Genomic DNA, 23,430 nt, shown 5'->3' with positions numbered 1-23,430 from the left:
CCTTCAACTCTAGAATTAATTGCTCAAGTGGGGAAGGTTACCCACAGATCCACTCAGCTGCAAAAATAGCTCACGCGCCGTGGACAATCACAGTTACTGCATTTTCCACTTCAGTTTCACAAGTTGCACTGGAAATCCTGCAACGGATTGACTTTTCGAAGTGGTAGCAAAAGTCTCTGCTGCTGAATACCTAAGCTTTAGCTGCAGCAGTGGAAGGGATAATAATCTTTTCTACAGTGTTTTAATCTCATTCAGTGGAAATCTAACATCACGTTTCTGCAAGACACAATGCGAAATTCTATATGCGGGTTTAAAAGCTGATCTCTTTATGCCTGCTGCTTTGCGGTTGTGTTTTGGGGCTTCCCACATTACATATAGATTAGCCCGGCTTTGCTGAGCTCTATATAATGACTCCATTGACTTTGCTTCCTTATTATCTTTACTCAGGAGTTGTAGTGGGATGACTGCTTATACCAGGGATTAACTTGAGGGATAAATCTTCTATTCTTCTTTATGAAAAAATGTCCGAAGTAATGCAAATTAGTTTTACTTTTCATGTGTTTTGTAACAAGCAAGTTAAAAATGTTTAATTGAAAATCCTCAGGAGGAGAAATACAAACTACTGCAAGACCCAGATGCTTTTTACTTTCCCGGGGTGCTATCAGGAGAGCAAAGAGCACTTTACAATAGAACAACCTTCATGGCTTTTTAATGATCCGATGTATTTTTACATCTTCACTAGGGAGATGCATTTAGAAAGGTATTGTTCTTGCGTGAGTTTGAGACTAAAGGGGGAAAATAATAGAGAATATTGAAAAGCTGCAAGTATGCTTCATTTCTGAACCAGAATGCTAGGAAATAAGTTTAATTCGGCATTGGATGGATCAGAAGCCATGTGCTGCTGCCCAAACACACAATGGAGAGAAAGCACAGACTTTTTTCAAACTGTCTAAAACCCATAATTTTGATGCTCAAGTCTTCACCCCTCAAATTCCTTCCTTTGGACCCAAAAAGTACAAAATTCTCCAGATCCATCCTGAGAAAACCCAGGATGCCATTTCTGCCTGCTAGAGATGAGTCCTGCATCTGCGGTGGACTGCGAGGGGCTGGGGGCCTCCAGCGCTTCCCTCTGTCGCCTGCTGATGCCTGGTGCTTTCTCTCTGACCTTCCTGCCCTCGCCTTCGGGAGACGGAAATCTGCCCATCCCCTAATTGCTCGCTTGCTACTTAGCCCTCAACAAGCACTAAAATCAGCCGGGTTAAATTGCTGCCAGCAGTGACATTTCCTGCTCCAGCCAGGGGTGGAAAAAAGGAGCAAATACAAGCCAGAGCCCAGAGTGACCGAAAAAGGGTGAGAACCCACAACTGGGTTGTTCTCAAGCTGCAGAGATGTTCCCTTAATTAGTTACATGCGATTAAACCCACAGCCCAGTCAAGGGTCATGACACCTTTGAGGGCAAAGTGCCCAGGGGCTTGTTGGGTGCAGGTCAACTACAGGTATGGGATGGAGGGTCCCCGTTGTGTGGGGAGAAGAAGAAGGCGAAGTCAAGGACTGAGCCCCCTGACAGTGTTTTGTAGGGTCAGGAGGAGCCTGCTTGACCCAAGGGCTGGGAGAGGAGGTCTGGCTGGAGGTCAGCAGAGGAGGGGTGTGATGGATGAAGCATGCAGCCACGCGACATCGAACCCCTGTATTTGCGTCACTGTCTCTCCGCAGAGCTGCAGATGGGGACGTGCAGATGGGACCTCCTGCAGTTGCAGTGGTGGTGAGAGTTTTCTGTAGCCCCCCAGGAGATCTATGCTGATGAACTGCTGTTTTGGGCTTCTTTTACCACTTTTCCCTCTTGCCCTTGTGTCTGATCGTTTGAGGAACTGCTGGGAGCTCTGGAGGCTCCCAAATCACCTCCCCAACAAGCATTTGCGTGGTGAAAGCCACATGAGGTGCAGTTGCCACCAAAGCAGCTAAGCTGCTGGAAAGGGGCTTCAAGCCCATCCTTGGGAACCCTGGGAAGGGCAGCAGCTTCAAAGCTGTATGCAAGAAATGGTGTTTAATTTGGAAGCACAGATATGAGCCGTATGAAATAATGCACAGTTTCATATGAGGAATACGTCTGCCTCCTCATCTGCTGTCCTCAAGAGACATTAACAGCCGAGAGGAAGCTGCTGGAGATGTTTGCGGTGGGTGGAGGAGGCTCAGCTTCCTTGGTATCAGCATTTCTTCCCTAATGAAGTGTGGTGATAGCAGCCAAGGAGGGAATTTTCTTCAAACCGTTTATGGAAGAGAATTGTGGAGGGGGCAGGTGATTGCCTTCCCACAGCCACTCCAAAGCTGGAGCGAGAGTCTGGTGGGTTTTTAACCCTCTTTGCTCTGAGCTGCCTCATCTCTAATGAGGCATCTGTGGAGCACAAGGTGAAGCGCTGAACCTGCATAAACCAACCTACTGCTGGCCTGCGTGAGCTCCCGTACCTCCAGCTGCATCTCCTGAACCGTGGCTCCTGCCCTTTTCAGCATGGATGCAGAATGTGGACCAGACATTAGCTTAGGAGAAGCAGTGGTGAAAATAATAAAACACTGAATGAGTAAGAATTAAGGCCTGTATCATCAAAAATATTAGGGCACTGAGCTCCTATTTCAGTAAATGTTGTGCCCCTCGTAATTACCATCTGAGGATCTAAAAGTTTAGTCAGAGAGCAAAGGTCCAATCTCCCTTTGTGCTGTCTTTGCCCTTGGTTTGACTTAAGGGGAATGTGTCCTTAATCCTTCTTCAGGAAGAAGTTCATGTTCCTATATCCAGCGAAGCTGGGCACCCTTTGGTAAGAGCAAACCCTCCTAGGGAAGTGACAGAAATGTGTTCCTTGCATGCATTGAGAGGAGACGGGGGACAGATCCTGCTGCTTAATGGGCAACCGAGAACCAGCCAGAAGAGCCGAGGAGCCCTTTTAATGTTGCAGAGGGGCCTCTGAAGGAGCAGTGCTGTCCAGGCAGCAAGTTGCAAGCCGTGGGGCCAGACCGAGGGGCCGCCGTGCACAAGGACGTTGCCTTCCACGTGCCAAGGGCAAACATCAATGCAGAAAACAATACCAAGCACTTCTCCACATCAAAGATGACCCTGAGAAGACCTGCCAAGAATGTGGCTGCATCTGCCTCAGCTCCAGCCATCTGAGGGTCTGCGCTAGGCATAGCCTTTAAAGCATGCTCAAGCAGCAATCATCGCTGATTTAACGTGCCGAGAGTGCGCATGGATGCGGCTGTGGGTTTGGAGCTGATGGCATCATGCAGGAGCATTTCAGTCCAGTGGGGTTATTTTTCTTTCTTTTTCCTTTCTTTGCCTCCCCCCACACTGTCGTTCTGTTGCTAATTTTGAAAACAATGTGAGGGATAACTAAGGAAGTTTTTGGATGTAGCTGCCAAGATAAATGTTCTTGCTGTTTTGCTCATCAAAGCAAACAGAACGCTCCTAATTATCTGCTGTGTCTCTGGGTCGGGGAGAGGCAGGTGCTTTGGAGAGCAAGCTTTGTTTGAAAGGCGTGCTGGTCCTGAGGACACCAAGAGCAGGAGATGCTGCGTCACTCCCTAAGCGTTCGGTGGAAGAGGCGTCTGCTTGGCACCGGAGTCCCCCCCACCCCCTCCCCTCTGGGCTGGGGGTGCTGGTGGGGAAGACAAGCACACGGTGCTCCCCTTTTGACACGTTAATATTGAGACTGAGCAGGTCGAGTGACCAGCAGCGTGATTCTCAGGAGCTTTGCTGTTCCTCTCTGGCAGTGTCACATCTCGGGAGGGGGAAAAGCAAGCTGTAACTAGGGAATCAAATGTAAATGTACTCTTGAACTTTTCCTCACACAGAGGTGACTGTAACCAACAAGATAAAGCTGCAGCAGACATCGCCACAGGTAGCGAATACTGACGAGGCACAGAGCTGTGCGGTTCCCAAGTATTGCTCCTGAATGTGCTCCCTTGTGCAAGACCTTGGAGGCCCAAATCTGTGGTTGAACCAGATGCTTTCTAAATTATTCGTGTGCTAGCACCGGGCCAGAAAAATTGGTTAAATGCGTAGTTAATTCCAAAACACTTTCATTGGAATATTTGGGGTGGGGAAGCAAACCAAGAGCCGCCTGAGTGATCTTGTGCTTCACAGTGAGCTGAACGTCTGGACCGGCATGTGCCAAGATGATGCTCTTGCACAACACTGAGAGAAGGAAAAAATGATGCAAGTAAGGTTGTGTTGGTCCCAAAAATTGACGACACTTCGCTTGTCTAAATTGGCTGCTCACACCTGGAGCATCCCACAGTCCTTCAGTCAGCTTTGGAGTTAGTTTTTGAAGTCAGGAAATCATCTTTCATGTCACTGAGAAGTTACTCCTTCAGTCTTCTTTATCCAGTATTGCCCTAATTCAGTTTTTTGCAGAGAAAACACAGTATAAATCAAAAGTAATTTCACTGCATTTATTTTCAAATTGTTGGATTTTTGTGTTTTTTGGTGGCTGTGCTGCTGGCATGGCAACACTGTTGTTGTGCAAGCTTGGAAAATAAGAAAGCCTGAGTTATCAGTGTTATTATAAATAGTTATTAAAGCTGACAGGATTTTAAATGTTGTTATTAACATTCTTAATGTTAACTTGAGGGTAGAATGAGAGAACAAAATGTGGCTCTGGCTGTCTGGCAGCTGGTGGGAGCTCGCCACAGAACCATCCATGGCTGGAACACTGTCATCCTTCCCCAGCTATTCCTTGCCTTTGGAAGGAGGGGAAAAAGAAACCGGTTGCTTCTCTGAACTTTATCTGCTTGCACAGATTAGTTTTTCTTGAATTTTTTTTTTTTTGGGGTGGCGTTGTGGTAGGCTGTTAAGGCATTTCACTTGATAGGTGTGTGCTTTCATGGTGAAGTTTCTACCAGACGTATCCATCCAGATGCAATCTCCAACAAGCTGGAAAAGGCTAAGGACATAGGGCAAACTGTTTCCCTTATGTGAGACTCTGAAATGGGATGGATATGACAAGGTACCAACAAAAACCAGATTTTATTTTACCAAGAGCACGTCATTTTTACAAGAACATGATTGTATCTTCACCGTAAATGTAAGTTGGGTGTACCTCAACAAATATGATATGAAACGTTTGGATTAAGCCCGGAAAGCCCAGAACTGTTTGCTTTTCACTTTATTTTTGTGGATTGTGTGCAAATCTGTGTTTTTAAGGAGCAAGTTTGATACGAATGTGAAGATTGGTGCCAAAACACATCTGTTAGCAGCTTTTAATCTTCACGTTTGACAAAGCGTATAGACATGGACAAATTGTAATTTACATGATGAAACCGCAGGGTGATGGATTGCTGCAGTGGCGTGGAATGCCACGGAAAGGAAATAAATTTCACAAGATAAAAGGAAGGGATTGGAGTGCGTTTACTCCTGTTATAAGCTTTTACAGGGTATGTGCACTACAGCATACTACTACCTGGGCTCAAATCTACTAGAGTAAATCCTTTTCAGCAAATAAAGCTTTCTTTGGGACTCTGCTTTATTAGGAAGGAGATTATTTGGTTTTTGAGGGTCATTCTAGAGTAGAGTTTGAATGAACTTGAGTTGCTTTCCAAGATAAACACAACCCCAGAACAAAGCATATCTGGGTTTACTGTTACATACAATGGTGTTTTAAGAGCTTGCACCTGGTGTGGCAGAGTGAACATTAAAAGCTTGTGAAGAATTGCCAGTGCAACATATGGCACAGCCCAGTGACAGATCTAGAGTTGGTCTGGACCGGGTACGGGCCCCTTGCCAGGGGTTAAGGTTCTCGTTGCAGCGATACGCAGCAGTCAGGCATTTATCACTGTTGTAACGAGGTGTAATTGCTCATAATCTTCCCCGAAACTCTCTTAGAGGTGATCTCTGCTTGTGCCTTCCTGTTGCTTTCTGACACCATAAAATGCCAGATCTGGACTGATGAATTTCCCCTGTGTCTTCCTTTTCACCTGCATTGCTGTTAGTATCGCAAACTAACAGCTTCCCTGTGGGTTATGTCCAGCACTAGTTAGGGCTTGGTTCGGCACTCACTGCAGGCTGGGGTTTGTCTTTTCATCGCCCCGTTTGCCGTCACCCTTTGCTCAGCTCTGTGTAGGGCTCAGAGCCGCAAACCTACGTAGGGAAGGAAGCAAAACCCCGTTTGCTTTTAAAATCATCCTGGGTCTTTGTTCAAAGGATCTAATCCAAGTGACCGTCCCGTGTCGTCTGCCGTGGAACGCGGGAAAGCGGCTTCAGTTTCCCCTGCATCTGCTGGGATTCATAAAGATCAACCCCTATGAAATATCAAAGCGGGGCAGATGCTGCAGGATTGCAGCCGTGCGGGGCGAGCCAGGAACCTAAGATGGGAAGGTGCCTCCTGGGTCACTGCTGTGCGGGTGATTTTTTGCAACGCGTTGCCGTGCACTCCCTTTCATAAAGCTGCAGCTTTCCAGGATAGGGTTGGGGAAGTCTCCTGCTCCTTGTCCCGCTTCAAACTGCTGTAGCACTTGGCTGGTGCTATCAACCTTTTCCTAATTTTCTTCCTGAGGAGGATGCAGAGTGCTTCTTTGAGGACCAGCAGTGCTAGGACGGCTGGGATCTGCTGATAAGCCTCAGGACTAGATGTGGAGGTCCTGGCACCTACCACCAAGTGTCATGGGAAGAGATTTTTATCGGAGAAACGACTAAACTACTAAACTGGGGCATCCTTCAGAGCTCTGTTTTTGGGTGTGAGATGTTGTTTAGTTCCCTCTTCCCCCCTGCAACTTTTTTGTTATGCAAGGACTGCACCATCTGGATGGCAGATGATACCTTTACATTTGTCTGTTTTCAGTTTTCCTACTATAAATCATCTGATTTAGCTGGTTTCTGTTGCTTGAGCTCTTCCCAGTGTTTGAACTAGCTCTGCTTTAAAGCCAGGCTGCCCGATAGGGAGCTTTCTGCTGGGGCTCCCGCTCCCGCTGCGCCTTCCAAATATATATATATATGTATATATGCTCTGAAGCGTCTGAATCTGATTCCCCCACTACCGCAAACAGCTTTCTACATCGAGTCTCCTTTTGCTCAGCCAAACAGGCTCCTTGCAGACAAAAGAGGGGTAAAGATGACAAAAGAGGGGTAATGTGATGTCTGAATGAACATTGCTGGCCAGCCAAAATCCAGCACTGAGCTCCATTAACTGCAGAGAATTGTCCTTCTGTCTTTCTAACCAGCTTTCTTGCCTACTGAAGAGAAACTGTGGTCTTTCTGGAGTTGTCAGAAACACAACAGATTTTTGTCCGTCATCTCTTTTCATAAGAAAAGAGGGTGTAAAAATCTGCTGATGTTGTTATTGCGTGGCCAGCAGGTTGAGAGAGGTGATTCTGCCGCTCTACTCTGCTCTGGTGAGACCCCACCTGGGGTACTGTGTCCAGCTCTGGAGCCCTCAGCATAAGAAAGACACGGACCTGTTGGAGTGGGTCCAGAAGAGGGCCACGAAAATGATCAGGGGGATGGAACACCTCTCCTGTGAAGAAAGGCTGAGGGAGTTGGGGTTGTTCAGCCTAGAGAAGAGAAGGCTTCGGGGAGACCTTACTGCAGCCTATCAGTACTTAAAGGGGGCTTATAAAAAAGATGGTGGCAAACTTTCTAGCAGGGCCTGTTGTGACAGGACAAGGGGGAATGGCTTGAAACTAAAAGGGGGTAGATTTAGACTAGATCTAAGGAAGAAATTTTTTCCGCTGAGGGTGGTGAAACACTGGCCCAGGTTGCCCAGAGAGGTGGTGGATGCCCCATCCCTGGAAACATTCTATGATTAGCAAAGCCAGCCTGATTACGTAGTTGAGTTTTTTGTTTTCTGGTTTGTTTTTGTTAAAATCTGTTGCCTCCTTGTTTCACGTGCTGCCAACTAGTTTTTGCACCAGAAGATCATGTTCAGTTTCTCCATAGCCCTCGTGCTGAGATGGGCTTCGCAATAGTAAGGTCCTCAGTGTATGTGCTATACCAGGTCTTCCTTGCGTACGTTCATCTCCATTTAGTCCTGTCATCCTCTCTGCCATGAAGTCGGTTTCCAGACCTCCAGCAGATGAGATGTGGAGGCCATCCACAACTCCAGCCATTTGTATTGGATGACTTCTCTCTTCCTTGGGGCTGCGCGTGTGTCTCCTCCTTCAGCATGGTCTCGGATCATAACCTATTTAGAGCGCTTTCCATAAATGCCTTACAAGATGTCTCAAGGGCATTGCTTGAAACACCAGAGACCGCTTCTATTTTGTCAGCGTATCTCTGATCACATCTTAATTTTCCGTTTTCATGTGTCGCTAATTAACACTTAAACTTGCTCTTGAGGGAGCTTCTCTGTTTAGTGCTTTAGACGGACCCACCACGTGGTCGGCAGTAGTACATGGTGCTGGAGCTAATGCTCTTCAGACCGGCTGGGTGGAAATGGTTTCAATGAATGTTTTGAAGCTGGGCCAGAGAGTGAATCAAACATGAATGACCATGAGTCACTTTGGAAAATAGCCCTGTCGAGGGCTCAGGGGGTGACGCTGCTGTTAGATAGCTCCACTTGCACACCCAGAGGTGCAAAATCGCCGGCACGTTGGCTTCGAGGTTCCTCCTGGCCTGTCCTCAGCTGTGGGGCTGTAGCTGCCACCTCCTTCGGTTGTGCAGAATGGCTTAGCGTGATGAGTGCTGAGTGTAAATGAACCCGGGTATCTGTCATGTAAATGCTGTGTTGCAGGAGTTGAATGTAAGATAAAGGAGCCAGTCTCTCTGCTGGAGAGCCCTGCTGGGCGATTGTCCGGGAAGAGCCGAGCTACAGTGCCGCGGAGGAGGAGCGCATGCTCCCGGCAGGTTTGGTGTGGGGATAGAGGCAGGCATCACGTCTCAGCCGCTTTTTCCTGAGAAATCTCGGCATTGTCTTCTTCAGCATGTGTTTGTAGCAGGGCTTGCATAGTGCAGCCTTGCATTGCGCCTTTTGGCTTGGTTGCTTTTTACTGCCTTCCCTGAGCTCGAGTGCTGCGTGTCCCCTCAAGGTGTCTGTCCTTGGAGCCCAGGGAGGGGTCTGACAATACACAAGGTGTATTGCAGTGCAGATAATATTTTGCAGAGGAGTGGCAGGTACACCCAAGGAGGTGAGCCAAACCCCTTCATCTGCACCCCAGATCCGCGGACCACGTAAGCCGGGAGCTCTGACCGGATGGCAGTGGCTGACCCCATTGCATCTCCTCTGCACAACTCTGTTCCCACCCACCCTGGGGTAGTTGTGTGGGGTTTTTTGCTGTAGTGACCGAGGGCTAATTTTCTTCTTCTTTCCTCTTTTCCTCTTTTAAAGGTGAACCCCACGCCGCAGGGTACGCGAGCACTGCTGAAAATGATGTACTGCCCATACTGCCGAGGTCTGGTATCGGTGAAGCCCTGTTACAACTACTGCTTTAACGTCATGAGAGGCTGCTTGGCCAACCAAGGGGACTTGGACGCCGAGTGGAATATCTTTATGGGTAAGGCAATATGGGTTAAAATGGCATGTGAGTATATATTGATACTGTGTCCCTCACCTAAATGGCTTTTTTGAGTGACTGTGCTGAGCTACAGCAGGTTTTTTAGGTGTCTGTGATGGGTATCTTTTCCTTCCACACTTCTATATACAGCACACCTTTTGCAGTTCACGTTAATTTCTAAATAAATGAGACTTTTCTTGTGCCGGTGACCTCTGTTGCAGCAAGCTTTAGGAAGATGGAGCTGCCACGTGCTTGTAGGCTTGGAGCATCTCTTCTTGCTGGAGCAAGTGTGTGTGCAAGCTGTTTTTTCCATACTACTTCTTATTGTTGTCACCATATAGCTGTCCTTCCTGAAGCCAGTTTTCTTGCTCAGCAGTCTGGGAGTCTCCCTGCCAGCCGGGGTGAGCTTTGGGAAAAGCTGTAGGCCTGTATTTTACATTAAAAAAAATTGAATGGGACATGTGTCTGAATCTGTTTTTAAACAGCTCATTTGGCGCTCGGCCACCATCCTTTTGGAATGTGGATAGGCCTTACGCGATGCTGTGCGAGTGCTTTTGCCATCCTCTTCCTCCTGTTTGTTATTTCTCTTCCGTGCTTATAAAGGGTATCATTCGATATATGAAATTTAGACCGAAAAGTTAAATTCTACCTTGGGTCAAGGCTCAGCAGAATTGGCGATGCATCACGTTTTGGGAGCACAGGCAATAGATAATGTTAAATGTTTTCATTTGTGCTCCTTTTCCAGGAGGCTTGATTTATCTGTGAATGAGCATCCTTTGGGAGCAGTCGCTTCACTCCAGTTAATGTGTGATGAAGTGCACATGTAAAGCATCTGCCGCTACTGACAAGGCTGCGGTACTCTTCCCATCCCACTCGTGGAAAAAAAAAGACCATTAGAAAGAAAAGATTTCCCTTTCATTAAGCTGTGAGATAAAAAAAGGGAAATTGCTGAGAACGGGCATTTCGGGCTAGATTTAAATCTTAGAACTTGTTTTCCTGTGTTTTGCACACTGGCTTTTCACTTTGCTGCCCGTGCCAACTGGATGTGTGCAGGGTATTATCTTCAGAAGGCGTTTTTTTGCCTGCGTATTCTATATAGGGAGCTAAGTGTGACACTAAATTGGGTTTCCAAGTCATTCTCCGGGAGGCTGACGCCTGCCCCCCCATTCCTCCCAGCCGTCTTTCTCATGAGAATATTCAGTATTTCAGCTACAATTGTTGCTGAAATAGCTCAAAGCCAGGAGACTTGCAAACATCTAGTCCAAGTAGAAAAGAGGAATCCCATGAAAGGGAAGGGCATAATGCCAGAAAACAGACAAAAGCACAAGCAGCTAATTGCTGTAGGTGGTATGCAGCTAAAAATGAACCTCGGGGGAAGCCAGTGAGCCCTGTCACACGAGACTGATCAGGGGCTGCATACAATAATGAAGATTATTAAACAAGGCAAAATAAATAAATGTGATTCCAGGTTGGATGCAAAGCTTTCTTCTTGTGGTGCTTCCTCCCCACGGGGCTTCATGCCCACTCATTACTTAAGTATGGTATTAAGCTTCATTACATTTATTGGCAGTATTTGCTTGGTTCTTGCACACTGGGATGATTCTTGCAGTGGAGTACGGATACTGAAAACTTAAACTGTGCTTTGTTTAGACAGTTTAATAACTGAATAGGTTCAGGTTATGTTCCAGATTTTGGTTTCTATCTCAATTTGCCACTTGAGGCAAATTAAATGAAATAGATCTGGTGTTTGGGGCAGGGCATATGTCACAAATATCCTTTTTGTGTTTAAAAGATTAAATAAATAAATAAACCAAAACAACAAAAAAAATCCCCCCTAAAAGCACCCCACAACAACAACAAAAAACCACCTGCATGGGCTCGATGCTGTTTTGCATTGCAGGTTTAAGTACTAAGTTATGGCAATGATTTATTATGTGTCAAAACCAGATTTTGAACCTAGCGAAATAATTTAAAGATAGTTAAATGGGAGAACTTACAACAAATGCTGCAAGTATATATGAATTTGGGTGCATGTGCGTATAAAATACGTATGTGCATGTGTTAGTGGGTCTATATGTAAGTCACTTACGTAAAGTTTTTCCAAACTGGGATGTAAAGTCTGTAGGGTTTTTTGCGACAAGAAGACTTTATACTTCCTTACTTCTGCAAAGTACTGTTTAAAGTTGCAGCATATGAAATAATGACCGAATTGTACTCTGTTCTCCCATTTAACTATCTTTAAATTATTTCGCCCTCTATTCCTGACACAATTGTACACCAATTAGACAGGGGTATACTTTGTTTCAAACAAGCTGCTGGGGGGGTTGGAGCTTTCCTGAATGAACAGTGTTAATCTCCAGTGCCTTTTCATGATTCCACCCCCCAAGGTTTAGTCTGCTCAAAGATGTCGAATTCAGGCTCCATATAAATTTCTGGAGTACTACTTCTTGTGCAAAGAATTTTTTTTCCCTAAAAAAAAAAAAAAAAGATTGTTGTTAATGAATGGTCAAGGTCTTCCCCCTCCTTCCTTCCCCTTTTGAATCAGATCTTGGGGTTAAGACTGAAAACTGCCTTTTGTTCTTCAAGTCAGACAGTGCGGCTGAAGATGTGGGTTTCTGATTATTGGTGGCACAATGCGAAAGAATTGCCGAGGATTGTCTCAATGCCAGTAGCAAGGACAAATGTATGCAGGAGGAAAAGGGTCTTTAAGGGATGGGCTATCTGATGTGGGTTGGGGTTTGGTTTTTTTTTCCCTCCCCCCCCATTCCACTTGTATCTCCCCATTACAGGGAGGAGAGACAGTCTTTGTCACGCTGTGTGTTTGTAATAAACGGCCAGGGTACGCTTTTCGCTCTGCCAGACTTTTTTTTGTGAAGCAGGTCTGAGCCACCTCACCATGGCTTGTAAATATCAATTATTTTGCACCAGAGCCGGGGCAAAATAATTGATATTTATAATCAACTCCTCTCTCCCAATAATGGAAAATCTTTTTGGGAGATGAGTTGCATGAAGCTTCATTTCTGGTTTTAGTGCAGCGTGCCTCCCCTCTTGACATGCTGGCGTTATCTTGAACCCCAGCCAACCCTATTAATGTCAAACGTGGCTGCCAGAGGGAATCGCTGCTCACCACGACTGCTGGTGGGGACACCAGCCAGCTCCTGGTGGGAGGTAAAAAGTTTGCAGGATACCCCCAAAATCAAAACTGTGGATGAGGTAGAGGCCCCCCCCCGCTTTTTTTCTTTTGCTTTTTTAATGAAAGTTTATTTCCTTTAGTGCTCCTTGCCAGTATCTATCCCAGCTCCTGAAGAGCTCCAGTTGAATATATTCTCCAAGGGCAATTATTACTTTCCTTATCTTTTCTTGCCAGCTTTGGCAGCTCTGCTGGAGGCCGACTGCATTTTCTCTATCCGCAGTCAATGCGGAGGCTGCATTCCTGGGCTGTGATACATGTAACGCCATGGCACCCCCGCTAACAAAGGACCCAATTCGCTCTACATTCCCATGGTCTTGTGGATGGCCTGCCCGGCTCAAAGTTTACAAAGACGCCAAACAGCCAGAAGAATTGGGGTTTATGTTTCCTTTCAGTCTTTCACAAACACTTTATTGATCTGCGGCCTTTCCTGGCCACTTGGAGAATTAAGTAGTTACAAAATGGAATGATTTTTCTTTTTTTTTTTTTTCCCTTAAAATATGCATGTTGTGTATTTTATTATCTGTCTATTCATAATATTTTTATTTGAAATGAGCGGCTTCCCGCAAACTGCACCGGGATGTTCTTTATGCGCGTGAAAAACCCCAAAAGCTTTGACAATGATGAACACATTTAAGTTGTGCTCCACTTGTTTACAAAAGTCTCCATTTGGTAGCACATCAAAAGCATTTTTCTCCCCTCGGGCACAATGGTATATTCATGCTAGCAGTCATTACTCAGAGATTTGAAGCATCACTTTATTGGAGCCCACCACAATACAGTCTAAGACTCTTTGTTTCATTTGTTATTACCTTCTTTTTTTTCTTTCTTTTTTTTTTTTTTTTAATGCATTTAGTTCAGACCTGTTTGTAGTCCCTGACGCCTAAATTCCAGCCGTGCCCTGCAACAGCTCCATCACTGATGCTGGTGGTGTGTGCCTGCAGGGCGAGGGGCTTTCCTGGGGGCTCCAGCTCCTCCCGGGGTTCACCCTCTAAACGTCGGCACCTTGGCGGAGCTGCGTGAATCCTGGCTGACGTGGTTTTTAGGATGGGGTGATTGACTGTTTGACCCTTAACTAACACCCAGCTAATGTTTGGAATACTGAGTTGCCTTTAAAAAGTGGATTTACAGGCTAGGAAGACATCTGCAATTCATGTGGGGGATTTGGTGTTGGATTATTTTTATTATTATTATTATTATTATTATTGCTATTATTGCTATTATTGCTATTATTATTGTTATTTAAATACACAAATAGCTTAATTGTATATTTATCATCAGTTTGTGGTTTTTTTAGTGTAGTTTACATGACTTGGGCACTAAGGCAGAGTTATTACGAGATTGTTCAGTGTGTTGAATATCTTTATAGGGCTTTAACAGGTAGCCGGAGGCCGCAGAAGTTTTCTGCTTGTTGCGCTTAGGAGGAGGATGAATGTCACGAGAAACACTTTTCAAGAGAAATTAATAGCCTGAGAAACGCCCATTTCTCCTTAATGGAAGGGAACAGGCGTATCCTTGGGAGCAGGGAGGAGCTCCTCGGGAGAGGGTTTCCTCAGGGCTGGAGGGGCCGTTGTGCCTTGGCCTCCTACGTCACGCAGGCTAGGAAAAATTGAAGAATTAAATGCAACTGGAAAATTATGAGTTTGTGGCAGAGCATCACAAAGTGACGCAGGAGAGGAGACCAACAAACAGGGTGCTCCAGCGTTGAGGGACTGCAGTGAAAACAAACGTTTAAATAAAGGTTGCAATGGGCAAGAAGAGACGAGTGCTTAGCACGAGGTGTGTACCTGGAGGTACCTTCTAGGGGAGAGCCAGAGAGAGGGCTGAAACGCAATGCAGGGTGAAAGCCTTAATGCTGACAATAATTTCCCAGAGGAAGTAATGGAAGTTTGGTAGCTGCTATGTTTAATGATGTATTTGATGAGGATGTGCATGTCGGCACAGGAGGAATGACCTGGTGTTGGCTCAGGGACTTTTCCATCTCCACTTGCATAGAGATGTGCCAAATATATCATTAGTGCACAGTGTTTACCCTGGTCTCATGCAGTCTCCCTCGTACAAATTGGCCATGCGATGCCAGAAGGTGTAATCCCTTGGCTTCCCCAGGCACAGCAAAGCCTCTAGCTTTCCATAAGGGAGAGATGGTGTCGGCGGTCATCTTGGGCCCTTTCACATTGGTGTCTTGCGTTCAGGACCAGCATGAGGAAGCCGGTGGCTTTCTATCTCTCAGCTTTGAAAGCAGTCTTGAAAAACAAATGACACAAGGAAACCCTTAATAAAGGAGCATGGAGAGGAGGGTGTTAGTAATGCGTGTTCTAATGGGAGGAGCTGATTACAGGCTGCCTTTTGGCAGGCTGCGATGGCTCTCCCTCGTTTAACGCGGCTTTTGATGTATATGAGCCCGTGGCTTGGTGCTGGCAGCACCAAGTGCCTGGTGAAGTTGTAGGCTCTGGGAAAGGAGCAGAATGTTTCCTGGAGATGTGCTCTGGTCAGAAGCAACGTTGCGGTGGTTAATGTCTGTGCGCTCAATCTGTTATCCTTGTTATCTGTTACCCTTGAAGCTCCTCCATTAAAAGCCTTCGTTTCTCTCTTTGTGTTAGATTCGATGCTGCTGGTAGCAGAAAGGCTGGAGGGTCCCTTCAACATTGAGTCAGTCATGGACCCCATTGATGTGAAAATTTCGGATGCGATCATGAACATGCAGGAGAACAGCATGCAGGTGTCTCAGAAGGTAAATGGGCCAAGAGGATGCTCGGGCTTTATTTATCCAATGTGTTTTATTTCCCTATTCTTGTCGATATGTTTTTTTCTTTAATGTCCTTTCAAGTATATATAAAGCTGATGTATTGTTTTGGGCAGGGGCTGGGCTGGAGCCTGGCTCTTGTGACCTCCCACTTCATAAAACCCTTTCCTTCTCTCATGTAGGTTTTCCAGGGATGCGGCCAGCCAAAAACGCTTGCCCAGGGCCGGGCCGCTCGCTCCGTCTCCGAAAGCGGTTTCAGCGCTCGTTTTAGGCCCTACAACCCGGAGGAGCGGCCGACTACAGCTGCTGGCACAAGCTTGGACCGACTGGTGAGTGCCTGGTCCTGCTGGTGCCATGCAGGCGCTTCACACCCATGTACCGCAGTGTATAATTTTCCATTTGTAATTTATAGGGTTTCTTAATATTCCTTGGCTGTCTTAAACTCTCTGAGGGGTGTAATCTGCCTATGGCTCTAGACGTGAATTACCTCAACGCTTGTATGTCAGAAAAGTGCCTGTTTTAAAGGCTTGGCTTATGAGTAATATGTGTTGGAGGAGCGGTGTTTAATTTTGTATTAAAAAAGTAAATCAACCATCAAAACACGCAACGTGAAGATCTGGCCTATACACGTCTGTTGTGATAAAAAATAACTTTCCAGCTTCACTTTTAATGAGTATTTGGTATTCTGGATTATGTCCTGTGTTTCTTTTTTTTTCCTTTATTTAATAGGTTACTGATGTGAAAGAGAAGCTGAAGCAAGCCAAAAAATTTTGGTCATCTCTCCCTGGCAACATCTGCAACGATGAAAAGATGTCTGTAGGCACTGTCAATGAGAACGAGTGCTGGAACGGGAGTGCCAAGAGCAGGTTTGGCGATGCTGCCGTCCCCGGTTAACTCTCTCCCTCTTGCTCCAGCCTTTCCCGGTGTGCCGGCTCCTCTCCCCGAGCCCTCTGCTCTTACGGGACTGACCCCAGCTCCCCCGAGACAGGCTGCTGCCATTACCCCTTTTTTTTGTAGATGAGGGAGCTTGAATGCAAAGCTAAAGGGTTGTCCAAGCTTTACCTGGTGGTTTGTTTTAAAGGAGAGAACTGAGTCTGTAGATCTAGATAACAGCGTCTCTCTTTGGACCTAAACCTCTTACCAGTTGCTCACAGGTCTGGGGAGGTGATTTGTACAAAATCCTGTAGCTCGGCCAAAGAGCAGGGATGCTCCTGTTGTCTGGCAGCGCTGTTGCCCCAGTGCCTCCAGCTGGTGTTTCTACCAGGAGCTATTGCTGGGTTCCCTGTTGAGCAGGGGCAAGGGAGACGGGGTCTGGTGACAGGTCTGCTTCTCCACTCCTGAGGTCAGTGGCACGAGGGGGCCAGTGGTTTTCATGCACGCTTTTTATGGAAAAGGAGTTACAAAACTTTTTTTTCTTTTTTTTTTCTTCTAAGGAAGAAATTACCAACACATGAATAAGCCAAAGGTTTTCTGTCATATGGTTTATGTAACTGCTTAACTTTTATTTTGGAAATAAGAGTTTCTTTTTTTTCTATTTGCTTACTGAGGAAATAAGCAAAATCCAAGATGTTCCATTAAAAAAAAAAAAAGTCATCCAGGGTTTTTCAGTAGTTTTTATAAGTAATAACAGTTTTTGCCCTTGATATTTTTGGGCCATGTGACTGAGCCATACTGCATAAATTTTGCACAATTTTGTGTGTGCCTGAAACGGCCTTGCTTGGCCAGGGCGATGGTTTGGGTCTCTGCAACAAGAAATGGTTCTCCCCTCCTGAGGTCTTGTTTATCAGCAGCTTGTACAGGGCTTTTCACAGCAGATTTCCCCAGTGTATGAGGTCTGGCATCAGTAAGGAGTGGAGATGGAGACTTGGCAGCACTGGGCAAGGAGACAGAGGCGGGTGTCTGGGGGAGGCTGGACCTACTGCCATCCTATGTGGGTTGTGCAAGATAGTTTGCTTTGCTCTTTTCTCTGTGGCTCCAATAAGCTAAAAGTTCAGTAGTCTTCCACACTTTGGTCTCTCTCTGACCTCTTTGCAACATATAATATTAATCACATATCATAACAACAACAACAACAACAACAACAATAATAATAATAATAATCTCTCCCAAATAAAGGACAGGGTTTGAGCATGCCCTTCAGACGTATGATTATATCTCACTGCCAGGTCTCCAGGAGCAGTAGATTGTGCTAAATGTTTTTCTCTCTCTCATGATACTGATGTTGGCATCATAACTAAGCAAAAGTAATGTTTTCTTCTGTTAAACAGTGATTTTTCTTGCAAGTCAACTAATTGGAGGAGGAAAAAAAGGTGTCATATCCCTGCTCTATAAGATGATACTCCAAATACCTGTTTCAGGAGACGTATTCTTTTGGGTTTTGTGGCTCAGTCTCTCTTTTAAACCAAGAGGCCGTACGTGTGTTCAGACCTGAACATGCACGCCTCCTCAGGCTGAGCAGCTCAGCTCTACTCTGCTTCGATGCGTGGGGTTGTGTTACCTCATCTTCACAACACAGATGTTTCTCCTGCTGGGGTTATTAGGGAAATCGCATCTCATGTCTGCGTGGTGATAAGTACACATTTAATACCCCAGCTTGATGGTTAAGGTGCATTATGCAAAGCCAGAATGACATTCTTGCCTCCAACAGTTACTATAGGTTTCTCTGGGATAACTATGGCCCCAAAGGCTGTTTTCCTGAAAGTGTCATCTAACTGGGCGTCAAGGCATCTCAGCAGCTTGTTTTGCTCTGTTGCCTGCAGCGAGCTGATTTATGCTGTTGGAAGCCATTATTACCATAGACCCCAGATCTTCCTTCTCTTTTCAAGTTGGGGAGAAAATTGTCTTTCCCCTGCCTTTGTGGCACAGGGCATATGAAAACAGTGTTTAATTTCACATGCTGCTCAGGTTGCAGGGAGGGGAGATGGGGTAAAAAGCCGGAGAAGGGCTCCATGAGGGTTAGCACATGGGAAAAGCACATTGGGCTCAGTTCCTATGCTCTCGCCCGTCGGCACGGGGCTCCACCGAGCTGCAGCTCCAGTACCAGCAGGAACGGTTTCTTTTCAGGTATGAATTTGCCGTGACTGGAAATGGCTTAGCAAGTCAAGTGAATAACCCAGAGGTAGAAGTTGATATTACCAAGCCAGACATGGTGATTCGCCGGCAAATCATGGCTCTGCGGGTGATGACCAACAAGCTGAAGAATGCGTACAGTGGGAACGATGTCGACTTCATTGACATAAGTATGTTTGCTGTTGTTTGCCTTTTACTTTTTCTTTTTCCCTTTTTAATTGGATTTCATGCTAACATGGGGTAGCTGGTTAAGCTTCAGCTATGGGTACGCATGTTAGTAAAGAGGGTGGGAACCGGCATCTCTGACAGGCTGTGCGAGGGGGGTTGTTCCCATAGAATCATAGAATGGTTTGGGTTGGAAGGGACCTTTAAAGGTCATCTAGTCCAACCCCCCTGCCGTGGGCAGGGACATCTTCAACTAGATCAGGTTGCTCAGAGCCCCATCCAGCCTGACCTGGAATGTTTCCAGGGATGGGGCATCCACCACCTCTCTGGGCAACCTGGGCCAGTGTTTCACCACCCTCAGTGGAAAAAATTTCTTCCTTAGATCTAGTCTAAATCTACCCCCTTTAGTTTAAAGCCATTCCCCCTTGTCCTATTGCAACAGGCCCTGCTAAAAAGTCTGTCCCCATCTTTCTTATAAGCCCCCTTTAAGTACTGATAGGCTGCAGTAAGGTCTCCCCGAAGCCTTCTCTTCTCTAGGCTGAACAACCCCAACTCCCTCAGCCTGTCCTCACAGGAGAGGTGTTCCATCCCCCTGATCATTTTTGTGGCCCTCTTCTGGACCCGCTCCAACAGGTCCGTGTCTTTCTTATGCTGAGGGCTCCAGAGCTGGATGCAGTACTGCAGGTGGGGTCTCACCAGAGCAGAGTAGAGGGCCAGAATCCCCTCCCTCGACCTGCTGGCCACGCTGCTTTGGATGCAGCCCAGGATACGGTTGGCTTTCTGGGCTGCGAGCGCCCATTGCTGGCTCATGTCCAGCTTCTCATCCACCGGTACGAATGGGTGTGACGAACGGCACGCGGAAGTCGCATTAACCAGAGGACCCGTGCTTACATCTCATAAATGTTGAAACATCCACACGCTCGCCTTTCCTCCCCCACTGCTGCCTTCTGCAAGTGAAGCCTGGCGTTGCAGATGGCAGAGGTGGACAGCATGTGTTTGTCTCCCGCAGGTGAGGAGAGCAGCGGGGAGGAGAGCGGCAGCGGCTGCGAGCTCCAGCAGTGCTCCCTGGAGTTCGAGTTCAATGCCACCGAAGTCACTGGGAACTCCAACAAGAGCGATAAGAACGTGAACACTTCTGCCGCTACCAGGAGCGGTTTATCACAAGCAGCCTTGCTCCTTAGCATTTTGTTCTTGGCCATGCAAAGACAATGGAGATAATTGTGCAGCGTAGGGGGGTGGGGGGAGGGAAAGACTTTTATTATCAAAGTTAGAAGGCACCTGCTTTCACTTTTATACCATCTAGGGACTTTGCTTTTTAAGTTAATGGACAACAGTGTACAGTTTTTACTATGTTGCCACTGGTTTTAAGATACTGATTATTTTTTTCCCTTGCTATTCTGGGAGTAACAGGAACAGGGACTACCAGTCTGTCCCATTCACCAAGAGTCCATGTTAGAGGTGGATAACAAAAATGTATATACAAGCCTGTAGTTAGCTCTGCATTTGTGTCTTTATCACTTTTCTTCTTTCTTTTTTTTTTATTTTATTTTACTGTATTTCCTATGAAAACAAAAAAACCCCAGGGTCTTCTCTTGGCCTGTAACAAGTATGTGTTTCTGAAATGAGAAATATCTGTACAGAAGCAGGTTTTATTTATCATGTTATCTTACGGGGGAAAAAATAATTGCCCAACAAGCAGAAAACATGTTTCATGTAGTTAACTTCCCATTTATCCACATTATGTTAGTTGCCTTGTCTTGAAAGAAGTGGAAGTAATTTGTCTTTATTATGTGGTAAAAGAGAAGGTGAAGGCAGAGCTGGTCAGTGTGCCAAGTGCCCCGTTTGCATAGGGCGTTAATGCCAGGAGCAGGTTTTACTTTCTTTACAGGAGGTTTGGTTAAATTGGAAGAGACTACAGAGAATTCCAGTCCCGCAGACGCTAAGAAGAGTTGTCGTTTGTTCCCCGGGGTCCTTGCAATTAGCTGTAACTCCTGTAGGTCAGTTCCTGACGTGCATCCCCCGTGGGAATAAGGCATTAAACTTGTTCGGTTGGAAGCAACTTGTCGTGTCGCAGATCCAAATGCCCACATGTGTCTTGTCTGCAAATTTGTTAGGTGAACGCTGGATTAATTTTTTTAATTTCTTTTTTTTTTGTTTTGTTTTTAAGGAATACTTTGTGGGAGGGGAGGATTTGTTTTTGCAAGAGTTTTGTTTCCTCTCTGACGGGGGGCAGAAGGGAAGGAGCAGGCGGGCAGCGACCCGCGGCACTGTTGCAGTCAGATCGGAGTAGGAGCAGGCAGGAGCTGGCAGGGCTGAAGACGCCTCCTTTTCGGTGCATTTGGTCTCCTGGGAGCCGGTGCCCAGCGGCTGTAGCTTTTCGGCACTACCGGAGACACCCTCCTCTACCTGTGCTTTCGCAGTTGGGACAGTGTTGTGGTGAACGGCAACTCATTAATAAAAGAAATGTATATTTTTAAGAAAAGAGATGAAATAATTTTTAAAATAGTTTAGGGAAAACAAAGTCTTTGGAAAGACTCAAAATTATTCTGCACGTCTCCTCCTGCTTTAGGTAGCCTTTAGGTCTGGCTGGACGCTGGAATCCAGCCAGGAGAGCAATTCAGAGAGAGAGAGGGTTTTCTCTGTTCCACCCTTGTGTTGTAAGGATAATTTTATATTTTTATATTGAAGCATTAATTACTTGTTAGCTCAGGGTCAGCGTTATATTCAACTTTATTTTCACACCAAATTTCTGCAAAGCTATAAAGACGGAGTATTCTTGGCTGGTATAAACAATCCTGGAGGCTTAATTTTACTAGAAGTAGCCAGTTATTTATTAAAACATGATGTTAGTAGAGTAGGGATATTCTGGCTAGATTATTTTTCTTTAGAAAATAAATCATGGAAGCATAAAATTGAAAAAGTTATAAATTTATGTGTGGGAAAAAATGGATTGTAAATAGCTAAGTTGCCTTGCGAGGAATTGGAAAATGTGCTGATACTTAGAAACTACCTCAGTTCTGAGGAATTTCCTTTCTAGCTTTGAGTGCTATTACATTTACTTGGTAGAAGTGAATCTGGTCTCCAATATATAGCTGAAAGAGTTATCCCTGTAGACCTTGTTAGATTGTTTTTAATTTAGAGGGTTGAACTACATCCAGCTGTTTTCTTTCAGCTAAGTTCCCTAACAAAGAGAATTTCTGAATTAAATATTGCTGATGGTTTCCATGACTTTTCCTGATTTGTTTGGTTTCATGGCATTTTCTGATTGCCCTTTAATTATTTAAATGGTTCTAGCCATTTGAATTTTAATCCCGGAATAAACAAACCTTAGATGCACTACCATTGTAAATATATCGCAGTAAGGTCTGACTGGATAACCCTTCTGGCTTATACCCAGCTGGCAGGCCGGCAAAGTTAAATGAAGAAAAAAAAAAAAAAAAAAATTAAACTTCTTCAGAGCTCAGAGAATGGTGGAACAAAAGCCCTTGTGTTCAGAGGGGCTGACTTCTCCAACATCTCCCTTCTTGGCGTAAGTGTTCATGTGTAAGAAAGCTGCTTGTAAATTCTCCTGCTCTTGAGCGTTTCTGCTCAGAAAAAAAATGTTTCTGAATTTATATTTATCGCTTTACATCTAATTGCTTACTAATTATTATTCCTCAGTTTGGTACAAGCCACCAACACAAAGACCTGCCGTGAGTTTTAAACGTGTCCAGTTGGCTTTGTTAATAGCACAACGATCCTCCGCTATATAAAGGACAGATTTGTCACCTGGGGCTACAGGAAACAAGAGTAAACATCAATGTAGGATGATCAAAAGTTGTGTTCCTGCTTTTATTTTGTGTTTGTGTGTGAAATCGGCTCTCTGACATGAGCTTGTAAACTAAACCATACGGGTAGGGACGAGGCATGCTGCTGGCTTTGAGGAAGGCATGTGCTCCCTTCCTTCAAGTATTTCTTTTTTTTTTTTTTTTTCACATAACCGTTGCCATTATGACCATGTTTTAAAGAAAAATTCCCATATATAGAATTAATAATTAAAATTAATGGAAATGTTAAGAAGCTTCAAATGCAAAATGAACCAGAGAGGTGGTGTTCTTGGTGGCACGTGAGGTGCTGTCTCCCAAAGAGTTGGAATAAAAAAATACAGCCCTTGAAAGGACCTGATTTAACAGCTCTGTGCCTCTCTTGCTCTAGCATGTACAACTCCGTGCTGCGACAGCCTCGCAGACGGCATGCGCATGCAAGCTGCTCTGGGTTTCTCCAGTGGACCAGCCTCCGTATTTACACTTCTGGTAGCAATGAAGGGGAAAAAGGAGAGCAAAAAATGAGACTCTTGTAATCAGAGTCGCATTTTGTGCTGTGATGGGTGGTGTGACCCTAAGTTGGGACAAATGACCAGGGCAGCAAGAGGAGTCCTCTCGTGCCCTTGGGGCAGGGTCCTGCTCATGCCCCCCAGCTGAGCCAACCTGGCTTTTGTCCTCGCGGGCAAGTTGTTGTATTAATTCTGGAAGGTGCAACCTCTCAGTACATTGGTCATTTCTTAGACCTGATGGTGCTGAAGTTTCCGTCACCATCCTCTAATTGCTTTAGCTGGATATAAGGCTTGCTGGACCAGGCGAGACCTCTGGCGTGGGCCTGGCTCCTTTCTCATCATAGCATCTGGTGTCGGACATTTCAGAGCAAGGCACATAAATATCCCTTCCATCTGTTTGGATGCTTTTAATTATTGTGTATCCCCCCAGTAACTGCTGGCCCTGTTTGTCACCCTCCCCCCAAAGCCACCCTCTTCCCT

At 45.7% G+C, this 23,430-nt stretch overlaps 1 protein-coding gene across 1 annotated transcript in view; it reads left to right on the top strand.

Moving 5' to 3' along the window:
* GPC4 (glypican 4) overlaps positions 1-21,866 on the top strand; it is a 39,169-nt gene extending 17,303 nt beyond the window's left edge. Inside the window, exons 3-8 of the mRNA XM_009331695.1 lie at positions 9,306-9,471; positions 15,262-15,392; positions 15,587-15,733; positions 16,134-16,270; positions 18,468-18,643; positions 19,648-21,866. Coding sequence (XP_009329970.1) covers positions 9,306-9,471; positions 15,262-15,392; positions 15,587-15,733; positions 16,134-16,270; positions 18,468-18,643; positions 19,648-19,856 — 966 coding nt within the window. The 3' untranslated portion in view covers positions 19,857-21,866. The remainder of the gene's footprint in view (positions 1-9,305; positions 9,472-15,261; positions 15,393-15,586; positions 15,734-16,133; positions 16,271-18,467; positions 18,644-19,647) is intronic.
* Positions 21,867-23,430: the final 1,564 nt, after the last annotated feature.

This window comes from Pygoscelis adeliae, unplaced genomic scaffold (genome assembly GCF_000699105.1).
Source record: "Pygoscelis adeliae isolate BGI_AS28 unplaced genomic scaffold, ASM69910v1 Scaffold79, whole genome shotgun sequence".
Classification (NCBI taxonomy): domain Eukaryota; kingdom Metazoa; phylum Chordata; class Aves; order Sphenisciformes; family Spheniscidae; genus Pygoscelis; species Pygoscelis adeliae.
The sequence above is the reverse complement of the archived record's forward strand: the minus strand, read 5'-3'. Positions and strand labels throughout refer to the sequence as shown.